Source organism: Stigmatopora argus, chromosome 7, assembly GCF_051989625.1.
Source record: "Stigmatopora argus isolate UIUO_Sarg chromosome 7, RoL_Sarg_1.0, whole genome shotgun sequence".
Lineage (NCBI taxonomy): Eukaryota > Metazoa > Chordata > Actinopteri > Syngnathiformes > Syngnathidae > Stigmatopora > Stigmatopora argus.
The window spans coordinates 2,569,371-2,596,714 of NC_135393.1; the positions used below are offsets into that span (position 1 = coordinate 2,569,371).

Below are 27,344 nucleotides of genomic sequence, written 5' to 3' on the forward strand. Positions count from 1 at the left end.
GATAACCAACCATTCTCTTGAATTATGTGAGAGAACTCTTCCTCTACGTACCGTTTTGCTGCCTCCCGATCTTCCGAAGAGGCTCACTTGCGGCACTAGAACGAGGCTGAGGTTCATCTTCATTGTCTTCGTCAAGAGATAAGCTATCGTAAAAGGTTTTGCCTTTGGTTCTAATCATGTTGGTATCCAGAGGAATCATCTCCCGATAGGGCATTCTCCATCTTAACGATGATTTTATTCCTCGTGGCTACCGAATGTTCGCTTCTACCTTCTTGATGCATTAGATGACGTTTAAGAGGCATTTTCAATGCCAATTCAACACCCATATAATGCTGGAAGAGGCTCAACATCGTCTTTCTCTGCACGATGTGAAATGTTTGTAATGTAATGTAAGAAAAGGCACAACGTCCTCGGCTGTTTGTTTTATCGGCACGTCATTCTTCTAAGATGAAATGTCACTTCTCCTGCGCTGAGTGCCACCCAATTCAGCGCCAGAGAAGCACTGTCCTGACTACCGCCTTTTTCGCTGCCGTTTTTCATCTCCTGTCTTCCACTTGAGAGTTTCAGCATTGATTTTGACATTTTAATAACTTTTTTATATTAAATATAAAAATGCGGAATGTAGTACTAAAGCCGTGATTGTTGATGTCGCAAAGAGGTGAAAGATCACAGTACTCCCCCTGGTCCTCTCTCTACATTTTTTATATCCCATATTTACTCACGTATAAGCCGCATTTTTCGGACAAAAAAAAATGACTGAATGGAGGGTACGGCTTATATGCGCATAAAAGGACAACATGCACGAAACTGCAAGGTGACAAAGACGAAACACCATAACACCACAACGCCATGGCGCCATGACGCAAGACAATGCAGCCAATACGGTCATTTATTTCAAAATAGAGAGAAGATGAACGGATAAAATGCTAAACAAATGTTTTATGTAGGCGTCTATAAATGAAATTCAAGAAGAAAAAAACATCTTGCATGAAACGTGAAAAAAACTCACTAGCTGGTGCCTGTTACGGCTCGCCCAGGGGCGTCACCTTCTTACCTAGGGGTGCCCACATCTTACCTAGGGCACCACCGTCTTACCTAGTTAAACGTGCTCTGACTGGCCAGACGCGAGTAGCCTTGATTTTGGGGGAAAAATACACTTTGTTTTGTTTTATTTTTTGGTCGAAAGTGACAACTATTGCAGAAATATGAACCATTGAAAGAATTGAGATATTTTGACATTAGAAGCAATATGGCTGCCACAAAATCATTAACTTCTGGTGATTTCTTTTTTAATATCTGTCGTTAAAAGCATCAGGGTCTCATCAAGATAGACATTTATTTTTTCAAATTAAACAATTTGATATTTTGCATTTACAAAGACAGGCATATTAACTCCCTTGTGATATTGACCCTAATAATGTACTTTTGATTCAAACAGTATCTCAGAAATACCATGTGCGATGATTTTTCTTAAGATTCTCCCTTCAAAGTACCGTATTTACTCGCATATACAGACGCTCCCCTACTTACGAATGCAATTGGTTCCGAGCGATTGTTCATAAGTTGAATTTGTTTGTAAGTTGATTCAGTGCTATATTTTGTATTATAATTTATGTTTAAGGCCAATATAAGTATATTGAAGGTTTATATAAGTGCATTTGTATGTTTAAGGCTTGTATAAGTAACACGCATTGGTTTGTACTGAAAAAAAAATTAATAAAATGGAGAGAATATGTACAGTACTGTAGAGAGAGAGAGAGAGAGATTTATGTATTAGAAACTGGCCAAAAGAAGCGACCTAATGACAATTGCACAGTTTTCTTCTTTTTTTCATCATAAATGATGCGGTAACACTATATGGCATCATTCAATTGATTTGCAAACTTTGTGCAACGTTCAATATTTGGGTCCTGCTGCTCGATCTTTCTGTTTATAAATGGTACTGACGGTCGAACGATGTGCAACGCTCACCACTCTCACGCGCATCAAGCTTCGTTATTATTGCCACTCGTTTCAAATGAAATGGCTTGCCTCTTCCTTGCAACTCCCTCAATAGAAGCCTTTAGCTTTTTACCAACCATATTCAATATTGGATGCATGAGATATTTAATGATACAAATGAAAAAGGTTCTTTGCACACTGGAGATACATTCACGCACTTCCGCATTGCAACGAAGAAGAAGGTAGATGCTGGGTGAGCTGAGCTCTCACAGCGCCAGGCGTTGGTATTAGCGGCGGAAAGAAGTACTACTCTGAAAAAGGCGAAATACAAAATTGGACTTGCGAACATTTTTGGACTTAAACGCAATTTGCAGACATGTTCGTATGTACCGTTGTTCGTAAGTTGAATGTTCGTAAGTAGGGGAGCGTCTGTACAGTGGGGCAAATAAGTATTTAGTCAACCACCAATTGTGCAAGTTATACTACTTGAAAAGATTAGAGAGGCCTGTAATTCTCAACATGGGTAACCTCAACCATGAGAGACAGAATGTGGGAAAAAAAGAGAAAATCACATTGTTTGATTTTTAAAGAATTTATTTGCAAATCATCGTGGAAAATAAGTATTTGGTCAATACCAAAAGTTCATCTCAATACTTTGTTATGTACCCTTTGTTGGCAATAACGGAGGCCAAGTATTTTCTGTAACTCTTCACAAGCTTTTCACATACTGTTGCTGGTATTTTAGCCCCTTCCTCCATGCAGATCTTCTCTAGAGCAGTGATGTTTTGGGGCTGTCGTTGGGTAACAGACTTTCAACTCCCTCCACAGATTTTCTATGGGGTTGATATCTGGAGACTGGCTAGGCCACTCCAGGACCTTGAAATGCTTCTTACGAAGCCACTCCTTTGTTGCCCTGGCTGTGTGTTTGGGATCATTTTCATGCTGAAAGACACAGCCACGTCTCATCTTCAATGTCCTTGCTGATGGAATGAGATTTTCACTCAAAATCGGTGCATTGTTTTACTGATAGTAGCCTTTGTTACTGTGGTCCCAGCTCTCTGTAGGTCATTCACTAGGTCCCCCCGTGTGGTTCTGGGATTTTTGCTCACCGTTCTTGTCATCATTTTGACGCCACGGCGTGAGCCCCAGATCAAGGGAGATTATCAGTGGTCTTGTATGTCTTCCATATTCTAATAATTGCTCCCACAGTTGATTTCTTTATACCAAGCGTTTTAACTATTGCAGATTAAGTCTTCCCAGCCTGGTGCAGGTCTACAATTTTGTCTCTGGTGTCCTTCGACAGCTCTCTTTGGTCTTGGCCATAGTGGAGTTTGGAGTGTGAGACTGAGGTTGTGGAGAGGTTTTGGACAAAAAAATGATGACTGAATCGAGGGTACGGCTTACAAGCGCATAAAAACTAGACACGCACAAAACTGCAAGTTAACGACACCATGACATGATGACGTTATGACGCAATGGCGCTGTGACATCATGACGCAAGACTGCGGCCGATACAGTCATTTATTTCAAAAATAGAGAAAAGATAAACAGATAAAACACACCCAAAAACATTTTGACGTCAATGAATGAAACTCAAGAATATAACATACGTGTCATGCATAAAACGTGAAAAAAAAACTCACATTCCCGTCACTGCTCGGTCGGGGCACGGCCATCTTACCTAGGTCAGGGCGCTGCCGTCTAAACCTAGTTAAACATGCTCTGACTGGCCAGACGCAAGTAGCCTTGATTTTGAAATAAAACAAAATTCCACTTTTTCATTTTATTTCTTGTTCGAAAGTGAACAACTATTGGAGTAATATGAAACATCAAAATAAATTGAGATATTTTGACATTAAAAGCAATATTGCTGCCACAACATCTTAAACTTCTGGTAAGAAAATTGTAATTTCTGTAATTAGAAAGCATCTGGTTCTCCTCAAGATATGCTACAGACCCTAATAATGTGCTTTTGATTCATACAATATCTCAGAAATACCACATGTGATGATTTTATAAGATTTTCCCTTCAAAGTAACACATTTGTACTCCCTATTAAAACCATGAACATGGAGGTGAAAATTGGGAATTGGGGGCGGCTTTAATGTGAGACATTGTAAAATTCAACAATTTGAAGGCAATTTTAAGGGTGCGGCTTATAGGCATGGGCGACTCATATGCGAATAAATACGGTCGGCTTATATCCGCAATGTTTGCATTGGAGCAATTTCCTACACAACATGCATTAACTGTTGTTCCGATAAAAACTATTAAATAGCTTGGAAAATTACTTAAATCCTGTACCCACCATAATGAAACTACACGGATGAGTGCACTGAGTCTAAAAGACTCCCTTCTCATCCGTCATGTCTGGTTAATAACTGGCCAACAGTGGGAGATTTGAAGTGGGATTCAATTCGCTTGTGGTGCCTTTGTATTATTTTACAAAGAAAAGGACTACGGATTGTGACTCAGGGAAGTCGAGTCGACAATTCAACTGTCTAGTCTATATTAGTATGCCAAAATAATGCTTGGCTTGATAGTAACAAGACTAACTGGCGACCAGTTTAGGGTGTAGCCCACCTTTTGCCCAAAGCCAGATGGGGTACGCACCAGCACCCTGACATGGATAAGCAATGTTAAAAATGAATGAATGTGCAACAAAATTAGTAATATTAAAATGAATGAAAGTGCTATGGCCGCCCTCCCTCCCTCCCTCCCTCCCTCCCTCTAGTAGGCGGGCCAAAGCAGTACCGAGGCAGATCGCAAACTCCACCCACTATGGCCGACAGAAGCAAAAACAGATAGATTCTGTTTGCTCACAAAGCTATTTTTCAGACGGACTTTTTCAGGAAAAAATGGACATCATTAAGAAAGGGCGGTCAACTCCGAAGCTAGCAAGCCTGTTACAGCCGGGAATATGGTGTGTGCGGCACTTTCAGTGTGCTAACTTAGCTCCACAAGCAAATAGTATATTGTTGTTTTGATTTAAAGCCATTTTCAAAACGGACTATGCCAGAAATATGACAGGACAGGCTTGACTTTCATCATTAGCTTCGATGGCGATAGGAAAGAAGGAAGAAATTCAATTCAATTCAATTCAATTTATTTGGCAAGAAAAAGCACCAGGCTAAGGGCCATGTAACAAGATACAAGAAATGTGCACAAAACGCGGTGTAGTCACTGGTTCACGGCCAAAAAGTCATCCAGAGCCCGCTTGAACTGGGCGACCGTCGGCTTCTCGACCAAACCCTGCGGAAGCCGGTTCCAAGGACCGGCGATGCGCACTGAAAAAGCAGCCTTCCGCCGATTCAACCGGAACCCGCGAGGGTACAGCTTCCACGGATGACCCCTCAGACCACGATCAGGTGCGGGCGTGAAGAAGAGGTCGCGGGGCATGCTGTAGATACCGTGGAGGATGTTGTAGGCCAGTATCAGGTCCCCTCGCAGACGCCTAGCCTCAAGGGTCGGCAGGTTGAGTCGCTGGCATCTTTCCTCGTAAGACATTAAGCTGAGGCCGCGGACCATCCTCGTTGCAAGCCTCTGGACCCGCTCCAGATGCTGGATGTCCTTGGCGAGGTACGGTGATGCGGCTTGGATCCCATACTCGAGAATGGGCCTCACCAGGGAAACATACAACGGAAGGAAGATGTCTGCTGTGATGACGGCAAAGGACCGGAACATTAGGAACAGTACTCCGCGAGCTTTGTTGGCTGCTTGGATGCATTGGGCCGTTGGTTTGAACGTGTCGTCGACAATGATGCCCAGATCTTTGCACCGTTGAGTTCGCTCCAGTTCCAGGCGTCCCGGTTCAAAGTCAAGAGGTGAATCAGGAGGAGCCCCAATAGCCAGATGACTGCATTTCGTGATATTGAGACGCAGGTCCCACAGGTTCGACCAACTCCACACATGATGAAGGCACCTACGCAGGTCCTCGTAGTCGCTCCGGGGAGCAACGAGCTTCACATCATCGGCGAAGAGGAGAACCCGCTGGGAGATGTGCTCTGGCAGGTCGTTTACAAACACCACGAACAGCAGTGGTCCAAGAACGGAGCCTTGGGGGACACCGCTGGGGGCGTTGTGAGTCTCTGAAAGTATGCCGTTGACTTGTACTTGAAAGGTGCGGCCAGCCAAAAACGCATCAATCCACCTCACGACCGCTGGGTGAATCGCATACGCTTCCAACTTGCGGAGTAGCAAGCGATGGTTGACCGAGTCAAACGCCTTGGCGAAGTCCAGGAAGACCAGGTCGGCAATTTGTCGATCGTCCATTAATTGAGTGACCCATTCCTCCATCATCAGCAAGTTGGTGAGGCAGGATCTCTTTGACACGAATCCATGCTGACTATCGGAGATCGCCGCTGTGTTCTGGAGATGGGCCATCATGGACGTTTTGATAATTGATTCTAACATTTTGCAGATTACTGAAGTGAGAGAGACCGGTCGGTAATTCAACGGGTCCTCTCGGTCTCCTTTCTTGTAGATAGGGCAGATGACGGCCCGTCTCCAGTCTTCGGGGACTTCACCTGATTGCAAGGACAGTGTGAAGAGATATGCGAGGGGAAGTGCTATGGTCGGAGCGAGTGCCTGGAGGACCCTCGGGTGAATACCATCCGGACCATGGCTTTTAGTGGCGTCCAGACACATCAAGGCTCGGTAGACTTCAGGAGGTGTAATGGCAACTGCAGGCATTGGGGGAACATCCCGAGCAAATGGGGGTGTTGGTCGCCCATCATCGGCTTTGTAAATGCCTGCGAACACCCTAGCAAAAAGAGAGCTTTGCCCCTCTGCATCCGTGACACCGACTCCATCAGCATCCCTGAGTTTAACCACTTGATTGTGCAGACGTTTGTTGGCTTGAACATGGGCGAAGAAGCGCTTGGGGTTTGCACGAGATGACTGCGCCAACCTCAGCTCATACTTGCTCCGCTCTTGCATTTCAGTGAACACTGCCCTATTTCGTTGCTGCTTATAGACCTCATATGCAGCTGCCGTGCCTCGTTCCTGGAATTCGCGCCAAGCAACATCTCTGAGAGTCCGTTCCCGCTTCACCTTTTGCGTCACCCAGGGTTTGTGCTTCTGGTGCCGTGGCATCGACAATGGTACTGAGCGCTCAGTCACCCGGAGTATGGATTGTTTCAACAATGCCCACAGCTCGCCGACTGAAGTGATCTCCATGAAGGAAGCCCAGTCAACAGCCTCGGAAGCCTCCTCCAGTGCGTGATGATTCAGGGTAGCAAACCTTCTCTTCGGAAGCATCTCGCTCTGTAAGGCCGGAATTGTTGCGTGCCAGTTGAACTTGAGCACCACATGTTCAGACATGGAGAGCGGCGGGAGGATGATGAGAGACGATACCGACGACGGGTAGCACGTGAGTACCAGGTCCAGAAGAGACGGGCGTTGGTTACTGCGGAAGCGCGTCGGAGCTGCAACATGCTGTGTTAAAAAGCAGTTATCAACTGTGTCGAGGAGTCCCTGGTCGAACCGGTCGGCTGATGAGCAGACGACATCGCTCCAGTCTATTGATGGTGCGTTGAAGTCGCCAACAATAAGGCAGTCCTGGTGTGATGAGACCGAGCGAATTGCACTGATTACGTGGTTGTCGTCTTCGGCGGTAGCTTGTGGAGATTGGTAGACTCCCAAGATAGGCAGACAGACTCCGCCCACAGTTATATTGCATCGCACAACCTCAAAGAAGTCGGTCTGTTGAGCAGCGGGAGGGAGAGGACAAAGGGAGGGCTTTAGCTCGCCCTTAGCATAGATGATAACTCCACCACCACGTCTGTCTCGCCTGTCGCACCGGAAGGGGATGTAGCCCACCAGGTTTATCTCAGCGTCGTGCACTTCAGAGCTTAGCCAAGTTTCAGTAATGACGATCATATCAGGCTTGAGTCCTGATACAATACTGAAGAGGTCACTGAACTTGGCGATCAAACTGCACGCGTTGGTGTAGAATGTAGATGATGACTAGGGGTGGACCACCGCCATCCCTTGTTCCCTCACCGTCACCCAGTTGTTTTGAGTCTCTGTGGTCACCTTCAGTGGCGGGTGGATGTAGCTTGTCAGGGCTAGTTGGCCGTTGCGGATGCACAGACCTCTTTCGCCCTTCTGCCGCCTCGCTGCCAGCTCTGCTACAAGGTTGCGCCAACGAATCCTCTCCCTCAAAGAGTACTCCTTCCGAAAATCCAGTTCGAGATCAGGCCATTGGATTTTCTTGGCGCTTGTTAAGAAGGTCTCGACTTCAGATGGAGTGCCAAGAGTCATCTTTAATGGACGGGGGCGCGCGTCAGCAGAGGATGGTGGCTCGCGTCCAAGCCTCACCGATCTTCCGAGTGAGAGAGATGCCCCGGGTGCCAGTGTCTCCAGGACCGACTTGATACAAAAAATGGCCAACTCGCGATCTTTCATCGCGCTGCCCAGAAAGAAAGGAGGATGGATATTGTGTAAAAAGGATTTTTGTTGAGTAAAATATGGCCATATTCCTAAATAATATTTCAATTGTGGGCCAAGTTCTGATATCTGAAAAGCTCCAGTGTTTGTATTTAAGCTCCAGTGTTTGTATTTAATCACAAAATGCTGCTAGGAAGTGGATTTTACCCCAGTTTAATTTTTGGCGTTTCACCATTGACGTCCATCGCTGTCTTTTCCCGGGAAAAATCACCACCCTGGCCTGGTTGTAATGTCTCAAAAGCTCCAGTATTTGTATTCAATCAATAAATGATGCTAGGAAGTGGATTTTACCAAATTTTAGTATTTTAGTGCATTTTTTGTCATTTCACGTATGGACGTATCGATGTTCATCGCTGTCTTTTTACCGGGGAAATGATACTCCGGGCCCAGTTCTGATGTCTAAAAAGCTCCAGTATTTGTATTTAATCATGAAATGCTGCCAGGAAGTGGATTTTACCCCATTTTTGTGCATTAATTTATTGATTATTTTTTATGTGTTGCAGCTGTAGCTGCAGTAGAGGTTTTATAGCCATAAAATAGTTTTTGAGGGTTGGATTGATAACGGTGAAGGCGCTACCAGAAAATGCACCGCCCGCCACTTATTGATATATATATATATATATATATATATATATATATATATATATATATATATATATGTATACATATGTGTGTATGTATATGTATGTATTTATTTTATTTATTACCGTAATTACTCGAATATAACGCGCACTCGAAAATAACACGCAGGTAATTTTGGGCCAAAAAAATCTGGAAAAACGCAGTACTCGAATATAGTGCGCACCTAAAATTTCCCGCTGACGAAAATCAGAAATCTTACCTTTTTTTCTTCGTTTCACGATTGTTTTGTTCAAACAAATTTATTCATTAGAATCCTTCAAATGAAGAGTTCCTCTCTCTCTTTGTCTGTCCTCTCATACATCTCTTCGTTGAGAATCCTATCAACGTCCACGCTTCCTTCATCCACTTCCTCTTCCTCCCACAACACTTCATCCGATTGGCTTTACGAGATGACGTAAAATCCGTGCGTCAAAGTGAGTTTGACAATGCTTTTTTCGATCGAAAATTTGTAATTTATTTTAGTTATTGATTATAACACTGAACTGAGAGAGGGTGAACTGAGACGGGTACGAGGCTAGAGGGGGGCAGTGGTGGTCTCGGCTTTACGAGATGACGTAAAATCCGTGCGTCGGCTTCACGAGATGACGTAAAATCCGTGCGTCGGCTCTACGAGATGACGTAAAATCCGTGCGTCAAAGTGAGTTTGACAATGCTTTTTTCGATCGAAAATTTGTAATTTATTTTATTCAATTCAATTTCAATTCAATTTATTTGGCAAGAAAAAGCACCAGGCTAAGGGCCATGTAACAAGACACAAAAAAAAAAATAATAAAAAAAAATAAAATAAAAAAAAAAAAAGTTTTTGATTATAACACGCACCCCCAACTATTGGAATTAATTACATAGCAAAAATCTGCGTGTTATATTCGAGTAATTACGGTAACTTACTTATTACCTATCTATTTATGTCTAAAATGCCTTTCCTATATCTGCATCTCACCCTCTTGCTACTGTGACAATGAAATTTCCCGAATACGGGATGAATAAAGTTATCCAAACCAATCTAATCCAAAAACTCAACAAAAAAACACCGTCATAACTCCTTGATGACAAATGGCGGTTAAAAGTACATAAGAGAGAATCTTGAAGCATGGATAGTGGTTGTTGTGAGACAACAGAATGTTGCATAAGTTCTAAAGTGAGAATCAATGCATCCGCAACAATATTTTCAAAATAAAATAACGGATAAGGAAATACATTTACTTTTTGGGGATTTCATAACTTGGATCGTTTTCATATCTCGTAGCACTCATTTGAATATAAAAAGCTTTTGTAACCTGAAAATTTCATACCTGGAGGCATTTGTAAGTTTAGGTATGACTGTACTTTTAGTCCAAGTCCATTGTCTTCTTGTGGCCATGGGTCCATTGTCCGGGATATTCGAGGGATTACTGTACTCGCCTGACTAAACATGTCAGGTAACAAAACGACTTAAAAAACACCATTGTCTGTTATAAGCAAATCTTTCGAAACATAGGCTTTGTTCTTGTTATTTTCAAGCATGAAGAATGTCGGACTGGTTGATTAAGGCTGGCCTTTCCATGAAGCCAACCAGCAGCATCCCCACATATGCGATCCGTGTGAAGCCTGGCATTTTCAGTTCGTTTTTGAATAAAAATGTCCAGCATCTTCCCAAAAACTTGTCTCTTCCTGTTCCGGGGTAGACCTCGCTGCCGGATCACTGGCCGACGTCGCAGGCACGGCTCGTCGAAGCCCCGGCTGATGCCGTGGGTAGGGGGCCACTGAATTGTCGCCCGACTGGCCGGGAAATTAAACTTCTACTTCGCTCCACCACGTCAATTAGCCATCCATGGAGCTCCATTTTGATATACACAAGTTATGTGTGTATTCTTCTTCAGATTGAATCTGTCGATTTTCCCAAGTTGCACTAGCTTTCACCCATTCTAAAAATATTGAACGTTGGATCATCTTGATGAATGAATTTTCCATTAATATAAATGTGAGTGCAATGATGGTGTTAGGAGTAGCCTGCTAATGGTTTTCCCGACTCTTGTTTGTCCCTCCTGCCTTGCCGTTGTGTTCGCGCAGCTACGTGTGAATCGAAATTAGTCCCTGGTGGGTCTATTTAAACCCCACTGAGTTTAATGTCATTGTTGGATCGTCTGCTTAAATTCCCTTCCTTACCATGCATCCACGTTACCTTGTCCAAGATGGCGCCGTCACGCGGAAGCCAGTGGCAGTCGCTCTGTCCACTCTTATTTGTTTTTCGTGTTTTACAGCTTTGTACTTTGTGCTTTTGCTTTGTTGTTCTGTCTAATCACCCTATGCTACTGTCACAATGAAATTTCCCGAATACGGGATTAATAAAGTTATTCAATCCAATCCAATCCTCGATTCCACGTGTTTTCCCTAGTCCGGTTTGGTTTCATGTTTCGTTTCCCAAGTCCTTGTTATTTTGTAAGGTCCCTCCTAAGTTATCAAAGTTTTGGTCATGAGCACATTTTGCCTCGTCCTCACCTGCTTCCCCGCGACTGGGTCCTAATCCCTCCTACCTCGCCTCGACGTCTACCGTGGACGTAACAGATGGTTTGTCTGTCTGGGACATTCTCTCTCTTGAACTTCAGCCCATAGCTCCATATTTTTTTTGTTTATTACCTGAACACGGACTCAGCCACAAAACAGAATCAATTCATCATTTGCAATACTTTTTTATTGGAAAAAAAAGAAAGATTTCTTGTGGTGCAATGTAGTTGTGCATAACTACAAATTCAAAATGCAATACACAATGTAAAGATTAAAACAAGTATTTTGAGAAAACCCATAGGAGTTTAAAGATGAAAAATCCAAATACGGGTTGAATTAGGAAATATTTAAAAAAAAAACTATTCTTCAAAAAGTTACATAGTGGGTATCATAGAGTAGTTATGATAGGAGAATAGTGCAGGACATACTATCCCTAATGAAAACTCCAGTGAGTGTACTACTTTCAAGACTGAAGACTCCTGTTGTTTAGTCAGCATTTTACAGGGGTTAAAGATTGAGGTGTGTCCTGTAAGCGCCACATTATTAGACGACCATCTTTCCTCCAGTCATCTGATGTTTTCATGTGGTCCCAAATGTCTGGTAATGTCGGTGTTTCGAGTTCTAAAAATAATGATTTTTAAGTTCCTATTCTTTAAGCTAATTATTTTGCTTGTATACTTTACAAACATCCATAGATGTTTCAGGTGAATGTTGTGCTACTCTATTCCTGCTAACTGTCACGTTCTGTTATTATTTTTCATTCAGAAATAAGCATGTCTCCAAAGATCACAGGAGAGCTGCTCCGGCATCTTCGCCAGGTGATGAAAAGTTGTAAATACGTCTCTGAACCTCTTCAAGCTTATATTATACCTTCTGGTGATGCCCATCAGGTAAAAAAATTCTTAATTCATTTTGTTTCTCTATATATTATCTATTTATCTATCTATCTATCTATGGGATTGAATGTATTTTGTGACAAAGAAGTATCTGTTCCAATCACTCTATCAGAGAAAAATCAGAGTTGTAGATATAACTGGAAACTCAAGAGAGCCATGACATTATGTTCTTCACAGGTATATGTAAACTTTTGACCACAACTGTATCTATATATATTTATGTGTGCGTGTGTGTGTCAAGTGTGTTGGACCAAGTTTTAAAGGTGTAAAGGAGAAAGATATCTTGCCCACGATTGCTAGTAATTAACACATTTCTTTTTATCTTTAAGAGTGAATACATTGCACCATGTGACTGCAGACGGGAGTTTATTTGTGGTTTCAACGGCTCAGCAGGTACCTTTTCTAAATGTGGATTTTGATTTTTGGATCACATACTGTTTCTGCCTTCTAATGTCAAAGCACAACACTAAATGATTCAACTGATTATGACTGAACCTTTTACAATATACTATCAGGCCACCTGAGCTTGTAGTGGTTCACTTGCTTGACTTCAGTGGGGGCAAGCGTGAGATCGATTACCGCTTGGTGGTGGTATAATTGTGAATGCGATTGGTTGTTTGCAGAGCTGCCAACCTCCGTCGACACCATTTCAGGAGTACCCTTGTCCCATTTCCGGAGTATTTCCTGGGTAAATGAATTCACGCAAATTCGATATAAAATGTAAACAAAAATAAGCGTAAGACAATTTAAATCAAAGTGTTATGATCATGTTTTTACATCAATTGAAATATTGTGTTTTTGCAAACTATTGAAGTACAGAATAATGAAAACAAGTATAAAAGTGAACAAAGTATAATTGTTGATCATTTATTGGCAAATTCTAATTTCCACAACATTAACATAGGTTTTTAAGGTGGTCCCTTACCCGCACTTGCATGTTGTGCAATGTGCAAATGTCGGTCCGTTTGGAGACGGACATGGGATATTTCGTCGAATAAGAAGCAAAAAAGTTCTGCAAGTGTCTGTGTTATAAATTTCCTGTTTTCCTGTTGTGTTTTCATTAAAAGGCAGGTTATATTGTTTCTTTTCGTTCAGGTTAAGTGGGCAGCTCAGGGTACTAAAGTGTTTCTTGCTATGTTGTTGAGGCACTTAGGCAGATAGCTTGGGGTCCTAGAGTTGTAGTTTTGTATGGAGTACCGCGAATGTCTTCAGCAGAGTTTTTCAATGTTTGGAAAAAGTTGACTATGATTCAATCGTGGAGAAGAATATCATGCACTGTCAATTGCTTGAAACTCATAAAAAGGAAACTGATAAATCATTTATGTGCCTTTGTCTCACTCTCTGACTGGAGCATCTGTGTAGATGAGGTGTCCCAGTGATATCAACGAACGTGATGTTAAGTTAATTCGCTAATAGTCTCGATTTCTTAAAAGTTTCATCCTAATTGCGATCCATTTTGCGCTTATTCCGAGGAGGCATATTGCTATGTGCTGTGCACTACTACTTGAACTTCCTTTAGAACAGGGGTCTCAAACTCAATTTACCTGGGGGCCGCTAGAGGCCGAGTCTGGGCCGCATCAGGATTTCCACAAGAAAAGCACTGATAAAACATTCCAACGTTATCAAATATCTTTATTTTTTAACAAAAAATAATGAATTAAATAAATTAACTTAAAGATGAATAAAAAATAAATCAATCAGTAATACAAAACCAAATAATACTAATGAGCATACAGTAGATATACACTGGCTGGCTAAGTAGAGAAAATGAATTATTTTTATTCCGTTTCAAATGTCTGTATTAACAGCTCTTTAACCTTTAACTTTCTGAACTTGAATGGAACATTGAACATGAAATATTCTGAACACGGCTTCTCTTGCCTACTCCTTGCTGCTAGAGACCTGGCAGCGCTTCTTCTCACATAGTCACATTTGGCTTGAGGGAGGAAGCAGTGGAGACCCTCAGTAGAGCTTGAAGATGCTCATCAGTAAGTCTGGACCAGTACTTGGACTTATTGAAGTTCAAGGTGGAGAAGAGCTTCTCACACAAGTATGTGCTCCCAAAAAGGCACATGGTCCGCTTGAACCTTCGGGAAAGTTCAGGGAAGCTGGGGGACAACTCTCTCAAAAATTGCCCAAGCTTGTCTGCTTCTCCACTCACCTCCCTGAACTTGGCTTTGAGTGCAGAGTTGCACTGCAGGTCAATGAGCTCCATTTGAAGCTCAGGAGGGGCATCTTGCACATCAAAGGAGAAGGGGTCCGCAAAAATTTGAAATGTGGCTTTGTGTGTCTTGAAGTCTGCAAATCTGTGATCAAATTCCTCCTGTAGCTTCGAAATGGCCCACACATACTTCTCACCACTGAATGGTGTGCCTGCATCCACGAGAGCCTTGCATGCTGGGAAATGGCAAAGGTTTGTCTGAGAGAGCTGGGCTTTCCATAACACAAGTTTAGTGCAGAATGCTCTCACGTTGTCATAGGCAGCACTGACAAGTTGCCCCTGGCCTTGTAGCTTCTTGTTCAGTACATTAAGCTCATGTGTGATATCAACAAGAAAAGCCAAGTCCATGAGCCATTTGGGATCACTTAGCACAGGATCAATCAACTCACAAACGGCGTAGCTAGCTTTGACTGCTGCATTACTGTCTTTGGTAGCCTTCTTGAAGAAATCCTGTTGCCTCAGAAGACGTGTTTTAAGACTGGCAACCTGGTTGGCTCTCTCATCTCCCTGGTATTTTTCGTACTCCTCAGCATGTCTCGTAGTACAATTACGTTTCAAATGGTATTCCTTGTGCACCGCAACTTTTTCAGTGTAAATGAGACACGTCGGGGTGCCCCTGTGTTCAACAAAGAAATATTGCACTCCCCACTTTTCTTGAAACTGTCTGTGCTCATCACCGACCTTTCTCTTCACGGCAGGCTTTGAAAGAGACATCTCTGGGGCTCTGTAATATGTTTTTCCACTTGGAATGAGTCTCGGGTTGATCTTTCACATTCAGTCGCGCGGGTTTGTGGCGCATGTGCACTTTCGCTCTCCATTTCAATCGCGGAGATGGCTACAGACACTGACACAGGCTGGATCACGGATCATAGCGCCTCATTCAGTTCTATGCTGAGAGCAGCGGAGTGTGCGCGCCGAGCAGAGTGATCGGCCTCACGGCTTCTCCTCCGCCCAGCTGATTGGAGGAATGAATGAGTGAGTGAGGCACTGGACAGCCCGGCCGATGTCCCGCCCTCCAGAGCCGTATACCTCACCGTGATTGGTTCATTCAGCTCCGAACCAAAGTTCCCTCTAATTTTTTGTTGGTCTGAGCAGAAAGACAACCTCCCTGAGCGCACTGAGTACCAGTGTGAGCGACATCATTGGTACTCGGATGATTCGCCTAAAGACGTTTCGCCGACGGACGTTTGACAGGCGGGCAGGTCGCCGAATGGACGTTCCACAGAACGTTCATTCGGCCGAACGGAGGTTTGGCCGAAACGGGATTCGAACGCTCGCCCCGCCGGATCGTGTGTGTACAAGTTTTTCAACCTCGGCCCGGGGGCCATATACGGCCCGTTAGGATTTTTAATCCGGCCCGCCGCCGGTGTTGTCCAAATTATAGTAAAAATCAATGTTCGTCTACCATCAATGGCAGCCCGGGAATAAGCACTCTTGGGCGGGCATGGCAGTCCGGGAATAAGCACTCTTGGGCAGGCAGATGTAGCAGAACCGAGCCGTAAAATGACAGCAATCGGGTCAAATCCATCCTAAAACAGCATTTAATGATTAACTACAAATACTGGATGATATCGCGATGGAGGCAAAAAAACGTCTATAGACGTCCATTCGCCAAACGGCTCAAAATGCTCTCAAATTCGGTCAAATCCAGCTGAAAACAGCGTTTAATGATTAAATACAAATACTAGTATTTGTGTTTAATGATTAAATACAAATACTAGTATTTGTATTTAATCATTAAACTAACAAATACTAGTACGACCTGTCCGTCTGTCAAACGTCCGTCGGCAAAACGTCTTTAGGCGAATCATCCGGTCACGACATCATCATTGCTCGCTATGGGCACACCAGTATCACACCTGCCACAAGCAGGTGCATGTCAATGTTCCCTCTAATTTTTCATGTAAAACATGCTGTAAAACACGAAAAACATGAGTGGACAGAGCTACTGCCACTGGCTGCCACTTAAACGGCGCCATCATGGGGAAAGGGGTAAAAAAAAAAAAATTAAAAAAAAAAAGAAATCGATTTTTTTTTTTTTTACTGCGCGCCATATGATTGCTACTGCGCAGAGAAGACGAGAGTAGTGCGCAATTGCGCACGCGCGCAGATTGGAGGGAACATTGCTCCGAACACAAGTGTCATTCATATCAATTTTGCGGGCCGCACGAACATTAATCTTTCATATTAAGACGGGGGCCGCAAATTATCGTCCCGAGGGCCGCAGTTGGCCCGCGGGCCGCAAGTTTGAGACCCCTGCTTTAGAACAACCCTGGAAATTATGATTTGTTTCAAAACAAATGGTTGGTGGTTTGGTCAGCCTTAATAATATTTACTTCCCTAATGAAAAAAACAAAAACGAAAATGTTAAAGCGATCGATGCTCCCTATGCAATCGATTTCGAATCGATTGTCATGCTGAAGTCGCACAAGACGAATCATTTGTCAGAACGTGTAACTTGGATGAGTGTGAATTTCGAGGCATTTAAATTGGAAATTTGGTACTTTTCCGAAATGGTTGCATAAAAAAAATGTAAGTGACAATTTCTTTTGATTTCCGGACTTAAGGGAGTCTGTCCGGGGTCCCGGATTTTGCGTTGCATTTCCAGGTAAACTGGAAATTCCGGGGTAGTTGGGAGCTCTGTGTTTGTCTCTCTGTTTGCCCTATGGCTGACTGGTGACCAGTCTAGGGTGTAGTCTGACTTTCGGATAGGCTCCAGCAACCTCCGCAACTCTTGCAAGGATGGACGGTATGAATGAATGAATTACTGAATGAATGAATGAAGGAATGAACAAACAAAGGACCGACAGAACGAACAAACGAATGAAAACTATAATGTTGGTGATTCATGTTATAGCTACATAATTTATTGTTTATACTGCACCATCCTGGCCTTTATTATATTTTGACTCATTAGCAAGTATTGTGATGTGCAGGTACAGCCATCGTTACAGAGCAGCACGCTGCCATGTGGACTGATGGGCGTTATTTCCTTCAGGCCACCCAACAGATGGACAATAACTGGACCCTTATGAAGCTGGGCAAGTTACACCTTCAAGTACTTGACAAAAATAGCAATATTAAATAGTGATTGCAGTTATCAATATTTGCATAAAGAAAATAATGTGAACATCTTGGAATTTGTCAGTTAAAACCAGGTGAATGTTATGCCTAAATTAATTTTAATGTTACTGTTATTGTGATGCAGGACTGAAGGAGACACCTTCTCAAGAGGATTGGCTGATTAGTGTTTTGCCAGAGAACTCCAAAGTGGGGGTTGACCCTTGGATCATTGCTGCAGGTATTTGTAGTTTCATTTTACATTTGAAAATTTCCAGCGGTCAGAGGAAATGCAGCTTCATGGTAGCACAAGTAGTGTGATTAGCCTTAGCTAACTTAAGCATTGCTAATTTCTCTCGTGTGCCAGTCACAAGCCAGGATAAAGGCATAGCGTTGCGTAATCAGGTGATACGGTGCAAGATTTACACATAAAACATGCAAGTGATATGTACATATGTACATCCCACCACACTAGTGAATATACAAAGTTTAAGGGTAAACCTTTATTTTTCATTGTTTTATCACGAAATAAATACCATTTTCAATATCTTATGAGTTTTCCATTTTTTCTGCATGACGACATTGCAAGTTCATGAAAAAGTAAATGCTGTTCATGAAAATATAGTATGGCCAGACTTTGCTGTCCTCGATGACAACAGTTCTTTGTTTCAAAAGGAAACAGGAATCGTTATTTTGTATCGGTGCTAAACTTCCTTTCCAGCATGGGGGGTTGTGTCAAAATCATGCCGTAAGGCCGTGCTGTCCGGAAAAAAATAGACTTCTGCATCGAGCCTGTGCTTACTGTATTTTCTCGAATTTAAGCCGTATTTGTAACCAAAAAATTATGACTGAATCAAGGGCATGGCTTATATGCGCCCAAGACTTGCTTTGTTCTTTTTCACCAGTAGATGTCGGCAAATTAACATTTACCAGTTGTTGGTTATTTTCTGTTTTGCAGTAAAACATCAACCATTACTAGATACATTAATTCCTTTTGATCTTGACCAGGGCGGCCCGGCGGCTGAGTGGTTAGCGTGTCAGCCTCACAGTGGGGGACCTGGTTCAAATCCAGGTCGGTCCACCTGCTTGGGTTTTCTCCGTGTACTCCGGTTTCCTCCCACATTCCAAAGACATGCATGATAGGCTGATTGGACACTCTAAATTGCCCCTAGGTATGAGTATGAGCATGAATGTTTGTCTCCTTGTGCCCTGCGATCCGCTGACCACCAATTCAGGGTGTCCCCTGCCTGTGGCCCGAAGTTAGCTTCAGGCTCCAGCACCCCTTTGCCCTACTGAGCATAAAGCGGTTCATTAAATGAGATGGCCTGGAGCCTAATAATGTGCTTCTGCTAAATACAGTATCTCACAAATACAATGTGTGATGATTTTTCCTAAGATTTTCCCTTCAAAGTCACACATTTGTACTCCCTATTAAAACCCTGAATATGAAGGAGAAAATTGTGAATCAGCAACGGCTTATACGCGAAAATTGTAAAATTCAATGATTTTAAGGCAATTTTAATGGGGCGGCTTATTTGCAGGGCCGGCTTATATGCAAGTAAATACGGTACATCTACAACGATGTCGAAGTTTATGCAAGCCGTGAATTTGTCAGATTGATTTAGTATGCTTGAGAATTTCTAGTGTTTCAGGCAGCCAATCTTGTCAGAGCTGCAAACAGTATAAATTAGCCTTGAATGTCGAACTGCCTGGGAATACAGCTCGATGTTGACCTAGGAAAAGATATATGGATGTAGTCAGAGAGGACATGAAAGTGGCTGGTGTCAGAGAAGATGATGGAATTGGGTGATGTGGAAAAAATCAGATTTGCTGTGGTGACCTCTCATAGGGGCACTTGACGGTGTAGAGGTTCACTCACCTGTCTTTGGTGTGGGCAGGCGCCGCTCGATTCCCACTGGTGGTGGTAAGATTGTGAGTGCTAATGTTCGTCTATCTCTCTGTGTGCCCTTCGGCTGACTGGCGATCAAACTAGCGTGTAGTCTTCCTTTCGCCCGAAGTCAGCTGGTATAGGCTCCAGCACCCCCCGCAACCCTTACGAGGATGCACGGTATGGAAGACAAAGATAAATGAATAAATAATTGACCCCTCACGGGAGAAGTTAAAAGTGTAGTATTAATAGTAGTCACAGGTGAGCGCGAAACTATTGCATTCATGGCAGCAACACATTTTCTTGTACTACTAACCGTAACTGTGTTTTTATCTTTTGGTTAACCTGAATATGTTAAATATCTAATTCTTTTTCCTGCTTTTGTTCCATGTCAGATCAGTGGAAAGCCATGTCTAAGGCACTGGCGAGTGCTGGTCACTCTCTCATAACTGTGCACGACAATCTCATTGACGTAGTATGGAGTGACCGTCCACAACGACCCAGCACGCAACTTCGTAGTTTGGGATTGGACTACACTGGTTTGTACAACGCACACATGACTGTTAAAACTGTGTTCTTCCACTAGGAAAGCTCTTCAACCAAAATGGTGATGGGCACATGGATACATACCGTATTTTCACAACTATATGGCGCACTAAAAAGTCTTACATTTTCTCCAAAATAGACGGGCGCCTTATAATGCGGAGCGCCATGTGTAAGCTTTAAAGCCTGACTGAGAATACTTCTTGCCGACACACTTCTTATATAGAGAGAAGGCGGACGTGGATGTGGTCAGACGCTAAAGGCACGCCCCTAATAGGTACCCGTATATAGTGTGGGCATGTGTTTATTGCAAAACAATTTTGGTTTGGTTTGTAAGCCCCCCCCAAAGCAGCGGTGAAAAACCAAGTCACGAAAATGAACTCTGAGCTTGCCGTCATTCCCGGAGGCTTAACTAAAGCGTCGGGCTAGTTGCGCTAGCTACTATTTGTGAATGGATTGTGGCCGCCTGGACGAACGTGTCTGCTTGCACGGTTGTTAAAGGCACTAACAACAGATGCTTGATAACCGCTGGACATCGGCATCAACACAGCTTCACGAAGGGTGGCAGGCAGCGCTGGGCTAGTTACGCTAGCTACGCTGGACATCGGCATCAACACAGCTTTACGAAGGGTGGCAGGCAGTGCCGGGCTAGTTACGCTAGCTATGCTGGACATCGGCATCAACACAGCTTTACGAACGGTGGCAGGCAGCGCCGGGATAGTTACGCTAGCTACTATTTGCAAATGGATTGTGGCTGCCTGGACGAATGTATAAAACTCAGTGTGTTCGATGACTCATTTGGACAATTGTTCAATTCGGACACAGAAAATGAGGACTTTGATGGATTTGTGGGTGATGATGATGTGAGTACATTGTAAAATGGCTAAATAAAGTACAACCGTTTTGCTTCCGTTGCCTTTTTAAAAACGTGTTTTTAGCGTGTGTCCGTATGTTTAAGCTGGTGTATGTTTTGCCATGCCTGGCTGCGTCTTTAAAAGCGGTGCGTCCTGTGTGTGTCAAATACAGAAATAGCACTCGTTACTGACATTGCGCCTTTAAATGCGATGCGCCATATATTCGTGAAAATACGGTACCTTGTTTATAGGACCTTCTAGAAAGACAAACATCATTGAACATTTTCAACACCTTGTCGTTGAAATTGAAACTCAATTTAAAGAAAGCTTAAATTCTCTCCCCTCCGCCCGAAAAAATAAATATACCTTTGCATATTTACGACATACAATGGTTCCTCTACTTACAAATGTTTCTAGATAAGAAATACTGTCATCCTTCACCACTTCACCACTTCAGTACAGTGCATTTTTTTAATATTAAGTTTCCAAATCAAAAATGTGAGTTGCTGAGTTGGGTGGCACTCAGCGCCAAAAAAAGCAAAATTTCACCATAGAACATGATTAGAACCAAAGCCAAGACCGTATGCAATAGCTTAGCCCCTGATGAAGACAATGAAGATGAACCTCAGCCTAGTACCAGTGCCGCTAGTGATCCTCGTGGTTTTATTGCAAGCAAGGGGTGGTTTGAACATTTTAAGAAGTGGCATGGTCTACAAAGTGTTTCGCTGTGAGTGGAGGCCTCCTTCGCAAACCAAGAGGCAGTGAAATGATACATCGACGAAGAGTTCCCTAACATAATTTAAGAGGATGGTTATCTTCCGGAGCAGGTTTATAACATGGATGAGACTGGCCTTTTTTGGAAGAGGATGCCTTCCCGGACATTCTTATTCAAAGTTGAACTGAAAGGGGCAGAGTTGAAGGTTCACAAGGATCGCCTGACGCTCATTATGTATGGGAATGCTGCTGGCTTCATGGTAAAAGCTTTAATTTACAAGTTCGACCACCCTCATGCTTTAATCCCGCACAAAGGACTGGTTCTTAAACTGTTTCATTCCGAACGCGTAGCTGTACCTCGCTGAAAGGGGGCTGCCCTTGAAGGTCCTCTTTCTACTGGACTGTGCAAAGATATTTGTACAAAAAAGAAACAGCAGTCACAACTCTCCATGACCATGTTCCTTGTTTGCCGAAAACCTATCGCATAAATTCCTCCTGCTGCACCTACGGCGCCCACTGAAGATTCCATCATTGATCCGATGCCCCTCGATTCTGACAAAGAAGACTTGGACTAAAACTCCCAGTTTCTTGGGATTTATATCACACGGAGAGGAACTATTTAAGGCATTTACAAATTTTTGATATACATATGGATTATATTTACATAATAATACATTACAGTCTTAGCCGTCCAAAGGGCCCTATTGTCGGTTTAGGACCACCGCGTCCGCCGTAACGTCGCCCGGAGCTTGCACGTTTAAACATTTCTGGAAATTCCACCGTCAGCTACGCGACCACGAGGCTCCTGCAGTCCGCTGAGTAAGCTCTATTTTCGGTTTAAGACTACAGCGTCCGCCGTAACGTCGCCCAGAGCTCGCATTTCTGAAAAAAAATCCTCCTTCACTGAGGCGCTTTGCCGTCCAGTTCGCCGAGAAAGCTCTGTTTTCAACTAAGCGCACAGGGCTCGCAGTTCTGATAAAAAACCACCCTCATAGAGGTTCCCAGCTGCTCAGAAAGCTCTATTTTCAGATAAAAGACAGCTACCGCCGTGAACAATCACAGTAGTTTTTTTAAATTTTTTAAAAGGTTTAGGAAATAGTATTAAAGATCATGGAATGATTTATGCAAAATTGTAAAATATGCTTTTTACAAAAAAATTCAAGTTATGAAACCACTCCTGGAACCAATTAATTTTGTATGTAGAGGAACCACTGTCTTTGATTCTCTACACGGCAAGATTGGAATGTTACTGATAACGTTTTGTATGGTTTGTATGTAAAAAATTTGAATAAATCAAGCAGAAAATGGGATCCTACTTTGAATATATGTCATCTGTGAAATGAGTCTCTTCCATAGGACTATCATCTCCTGCTGATCAGGTCAGGTCATTTCTTACCAAACACTTAACCATATCAGTTTATCTTACAAGTGGAACAAATAATTGCTTAGGAACAATAAAAGGACAAAGCCCTTCTGTTGTCTATTTTTTCCTCTTGGGGTTTTGGTTGATTAATGTGGTGAAATACCTGGACGCTTCCCTGGTGAGGTTTTCCAGGCACGCTGGGGAGATTGTCTCCCGGCTGCCCCAGGAACACCTTGGGATCCTCCCAGAAAAGCTGGGTGAAGTGGCCGGGAACAGGAAAGTCTGGGCTTCCTTACCGAAGTTGCTGCCCCCGCAATCCGAACCTCAGAAAAAGCGGAGCAAGATGAAGATGTAGAAGAATATGGTGAAGTACAGACTGCAGACCCAGCTGCAGTTGCATACCTGGCTTTTTATTTGAGACTATGAAAAAAATGGTGTGATAGGTATTCGTTTGACTGTATTGTCTGCAAAAGATACTTGGTGCTATGGGGCTAAGGGCCCAGATTTTATTTTTGGGTGATGTTTTGACAGGAAGAACTAGATATGTTTGTCTTACCTGTTATTTATTCCTTGTCGTTGAGGTTTTAATTTTGATTTTTTTTATGGATTAGATGACCTGATTGACAGTATCCTCTCAAGATATATCATAATGCTATGAAAAATGAAAAACATTTTGTATTACATGGATGCTAAATGATGGCCAGTGTAAATAAAGCTTGGCCCGGAATTCAACATATAGTTGTAACTCGAAATTTACTTTAAAGTTTGCATAAATTCTAATACATACTTTATATAATATATATACAGTGGTACTTCGAGATACGAGCTTAATCCGTTCCGGAACTGAGCTCGTATGACGAGATTCTCGTAACTCGAGCGGACGTTTTCCATTGAAATGAATGGAAAACAAATTAATTCGTTCCAGCCCTCTGAACTGAATTCTAATTTTGTTGTAATCTCTTGTTACCTTCGTTTTCCGGGTTGGGGGTTTGCCACGCCTCCACCCTCACGTTCGCTATCGATGGACTGTTTGCTGTTGTATTGCCTTCAAAATATTCCCAAAATGATGCACACAAATGTCCTCACAATAGGATAACGCACGACCACTTGTCAACGAGAAATAGTCTTTAAAGAACGATCGCGGGAGCTTCTTTCCTTAGAAAGAATAACAGGAAATACAATAGTTGAGCTTACCCACGTATTGATTGTGGGTAATGAAGTTTTATTCTGAGAAAGGTTGCCATTGCCTATGGGTGTTGTGCACACAAGTATACTTCATTACCCAGAAAGCCCTCTTTTTGCATGCGCGTCGTGCGTTTCCTGGTCTTAGGAGAAACTCGTCTGAATTGATCGTTCCGTGCTCGTAGATATTGTTATACACGAAAGATATGCAAAAAAGACCTGGCTTGGTTGCATCACAAAATTTTGCATTACGGGCAAATTATTCGATCAAAATTTCCGCCGTAAGACGAGAATTTTGTATGACGAGCGGTCGTATGATGAGGTACCACTGTAATTATAGGTACACGGTCAGTTTTGCTGTTAGGCATCCACAAAAGCTTTTATAAAGAAAGAGGAAAGACACCCTTTTAGATTTTCATTTGCAAGGAGGATGGACGTTGAGGGCTGCTCAACAGCCTTCTGCCCTTTCTTTTCTTTTGTCTATTTTTATTACATTCGGAGGCACCTATTAATGTCCCATCTCAAAAAGGAGGGTTGGATGACACAATTGGGGCGTCAGAGTTTTCAAAACACGTTCACAATCTTATCACTACAGTCAAAACAGAAGGCACAAGCATTCCCAAGATGCCTCGGCACATCTCGTTTTGAATAGGAATAAACAAAACGTCCTTCATTGGTGTCAAAAAAAAAATGGCGACTCTTTGTCTAAAGCATGAATGCATTCAAATTTAGGCAAAGATTATGATACAGTTAGCAAATATCTGATAACTGATAATGATGTATGCGTAACTCCTGCACACACCTAATAAAAAAATCATAATACAATCTTTTGGTTGACCTTCCAAATGCCACATTTATCTCTTCAAACAATTTTTTGCACACATTTAAAGGGGCGTATTTTTGCAAATTTGATTTTTTTTGCTAAATGTACTGGTTGAGTGGTTAGCACATCGGCCAAATAGCTCGGTTCACCTGGGTTCGAATCCAGGTCGGTTCACCTGTGTGGATTTTGCATGTTCTCCCGGGCCTGCGTGGGTTTTCTCCGGCTACTCCTGTTTCCTCCCACGTTCCAATAAACATGCATGCTAGGCTGATTGGACACTCTAAATTGCCCCTAGGTATGAGTGTGAGTGGATTGGATTGGATTGGATAACTTTATTCATTCCGTATTCGGGAAATTACGTTGTCACAGTAGCAAGAGGGTGAGGATGCAGGAATAGGAAAGGCATTTTAGACATAAATAGATAGGTAATAAGTAGGTCAAGAAATAAATACATGAATAAATATATAAATAAATAAGCGTGTTGCTTAACACATATATACATACATACACATTAATGTACATGCAAGTGGGTATGGTTGTCCGTCTCCTTGTGCCCTGCGATTGACTGGCCACTGATTCAGGGTGTCCCCTGCCTCTGGCCCGAAATCAGCTGGGATAGCACCCCCCACGAGCCTAGTGAGGATAAAGTGGTTCAGAAAATGCTTGAATGAATGGTAAATGGACTTGCACTTGTCTAGCATTTTCCCAACTTCAAGGTACTCAGACACTATCCTTATTTTTACCTACTGATGACGCAGGATCAGGAGAAATGTGGGGCTCAGCTCAAAGATACTTAGACAAGGTCACCAGGACAGGGAATTGAACTTGCAATCTTTAAAATGGGGAACGAATATGTGACTACTGAGCCATGCTGTACCACAGATCAGCTTTTAGTCATGTTCTGTGGTAATTCTGTCATTAAAAACACATCCGTAGCAGTTTTCTCAACCGTTCACATGTTTGAGAAAGCATCAAATCTCTCTGTACTACTTACCATATCCAATACTATATGTCTAGAAATATGGAATTTTCCCTTTTTAAAATCCAGAACTATAAAGTACACTAAGTATTCTGTCCAGATGTCCAGGCTAATTTTGGGAACACTCATACCTTACTAACCCAGTTATGTTTTTGTTGTGTTTTGGTGGCCTTTCCTGGAACTCTGCAGTACATACAGGAATATTGTCAAATTATTAGATTAGGTCAAGATAATTCATAGCAAATGATTGACAGTATATTTTGTTTTTAGGTATGTCATGGCAAGATAAAATCTCAGTGTTACGTGCAAAGATGATGGAACGAAAAATTTCATGGTTCATTGCTACAGCACTGGATGAAATTGCATGTGAGTATTTCTGTCATATGAATGACTTTCATTGCTCAAAAAGATACAATGCAAATAATGTTGGCATATAATATATTTTCAATGCCAGGGATTGCTTTATTTTCTGTGTGAGAAAAAGCAGCCTTAAGGTTAATACAGTGTCTTCACAAGATGTTTATGCCACTACTTGTATATCTGGGTTTCCCCTTGTGGTATCCGGGTTAAAAAATGCTACAAATTTAGATATAAAAGTTTACATATTCAACCAGATTTTATGAGAGACAACTTATGTTCAGTAATGTATGGGAACAAACCTGACCCAGCTCTCTGCCATTACACAGGATGCACTGTATTTTTATTTCAAGACTGCCAATTTATAAAGACTTTCACAAGGGTTGAACACACAATTGGACTCAAATGCATGTGGCAAACTCGAGAGGCAATTCAAGGACATGTATTGAGGAGGCAAGAGCTCATAGGCCAGCCAATAGACACCTGGCAAAAACATGAAGCACCAGGATAAGATACAAAACCATTGCATAAAGATGATCGTTGTGACTTAGCTTCTAATAACAAAAGTGAGACACTAGAAAATACCACTGAAACAGCGAGAAATACAAGAACTAGGTCATTAGGAAAGGTAAGCTGCCATAGTGAATACACAGATAAACACATGATCCCACCAAATTAAAACAAGATATTAAACGTAAATCAATGCCGCTGAGAGTGACGTGTATAACAGACCTTATATTTGAGTAATAATTGGTTTATATTATCACGTATGAATAATAACGTCAAACTCGACTTTATGAACATTCCAGGTAAATCTTAATATTCATTCATTTTCTGAACCCTTACAAGGGTCGCGGGGGGTGCTGGAGCCTATAAAGGCGCTTGTTTTACCTTTCTGTGACTAATCATAAATGAGTTGGAAATCAGTGCTTTATACTGCTCAATCA

At 42.5% G+C, this 27,344-nt stretch overlaps 1 protein-coding gene across 1 annotated transcript in view; it reads left to right on the forward strand.

Moving 5' to 3' along the window:
* xpnpep1 (X-prolyl aminopeptidase (aminopeptidase P) 1, soluble) overlaps positions 1-27,344 on the forward strand; it is a 70,034-nt gene that overhangs the window by 1,537 nt on the left and 41,153 nt on the right. Inside the window, exons 2-7 of the mRNA XM_077606168.1 lie at positions 12,283-12,407; positions 12,743-12,806; positions 17,571-17,675; positions 17,843-17,935; positions 19,978-20,121; positions 26,311-26,406. Coding sequence (XP_077462294.1) covers positions 12,291-12,407; positions 12,743-12,806; positions 17,571-17,675; positions 17,843-17,935; positions 19,978-20,121; positions 26,311-26,406 — 619 coding nt within the window. The 5' untranslated portion in view covers positions 12,283-12,290. The remainder of the gene's footprint in view (positions 1-12,282; positions 12,408-12,742; positions 12,807-17,570; positions 17,676-17,842; positions 17,936-19,977; positions 20,122-26,310; positions 26,407-27,344) is intronic.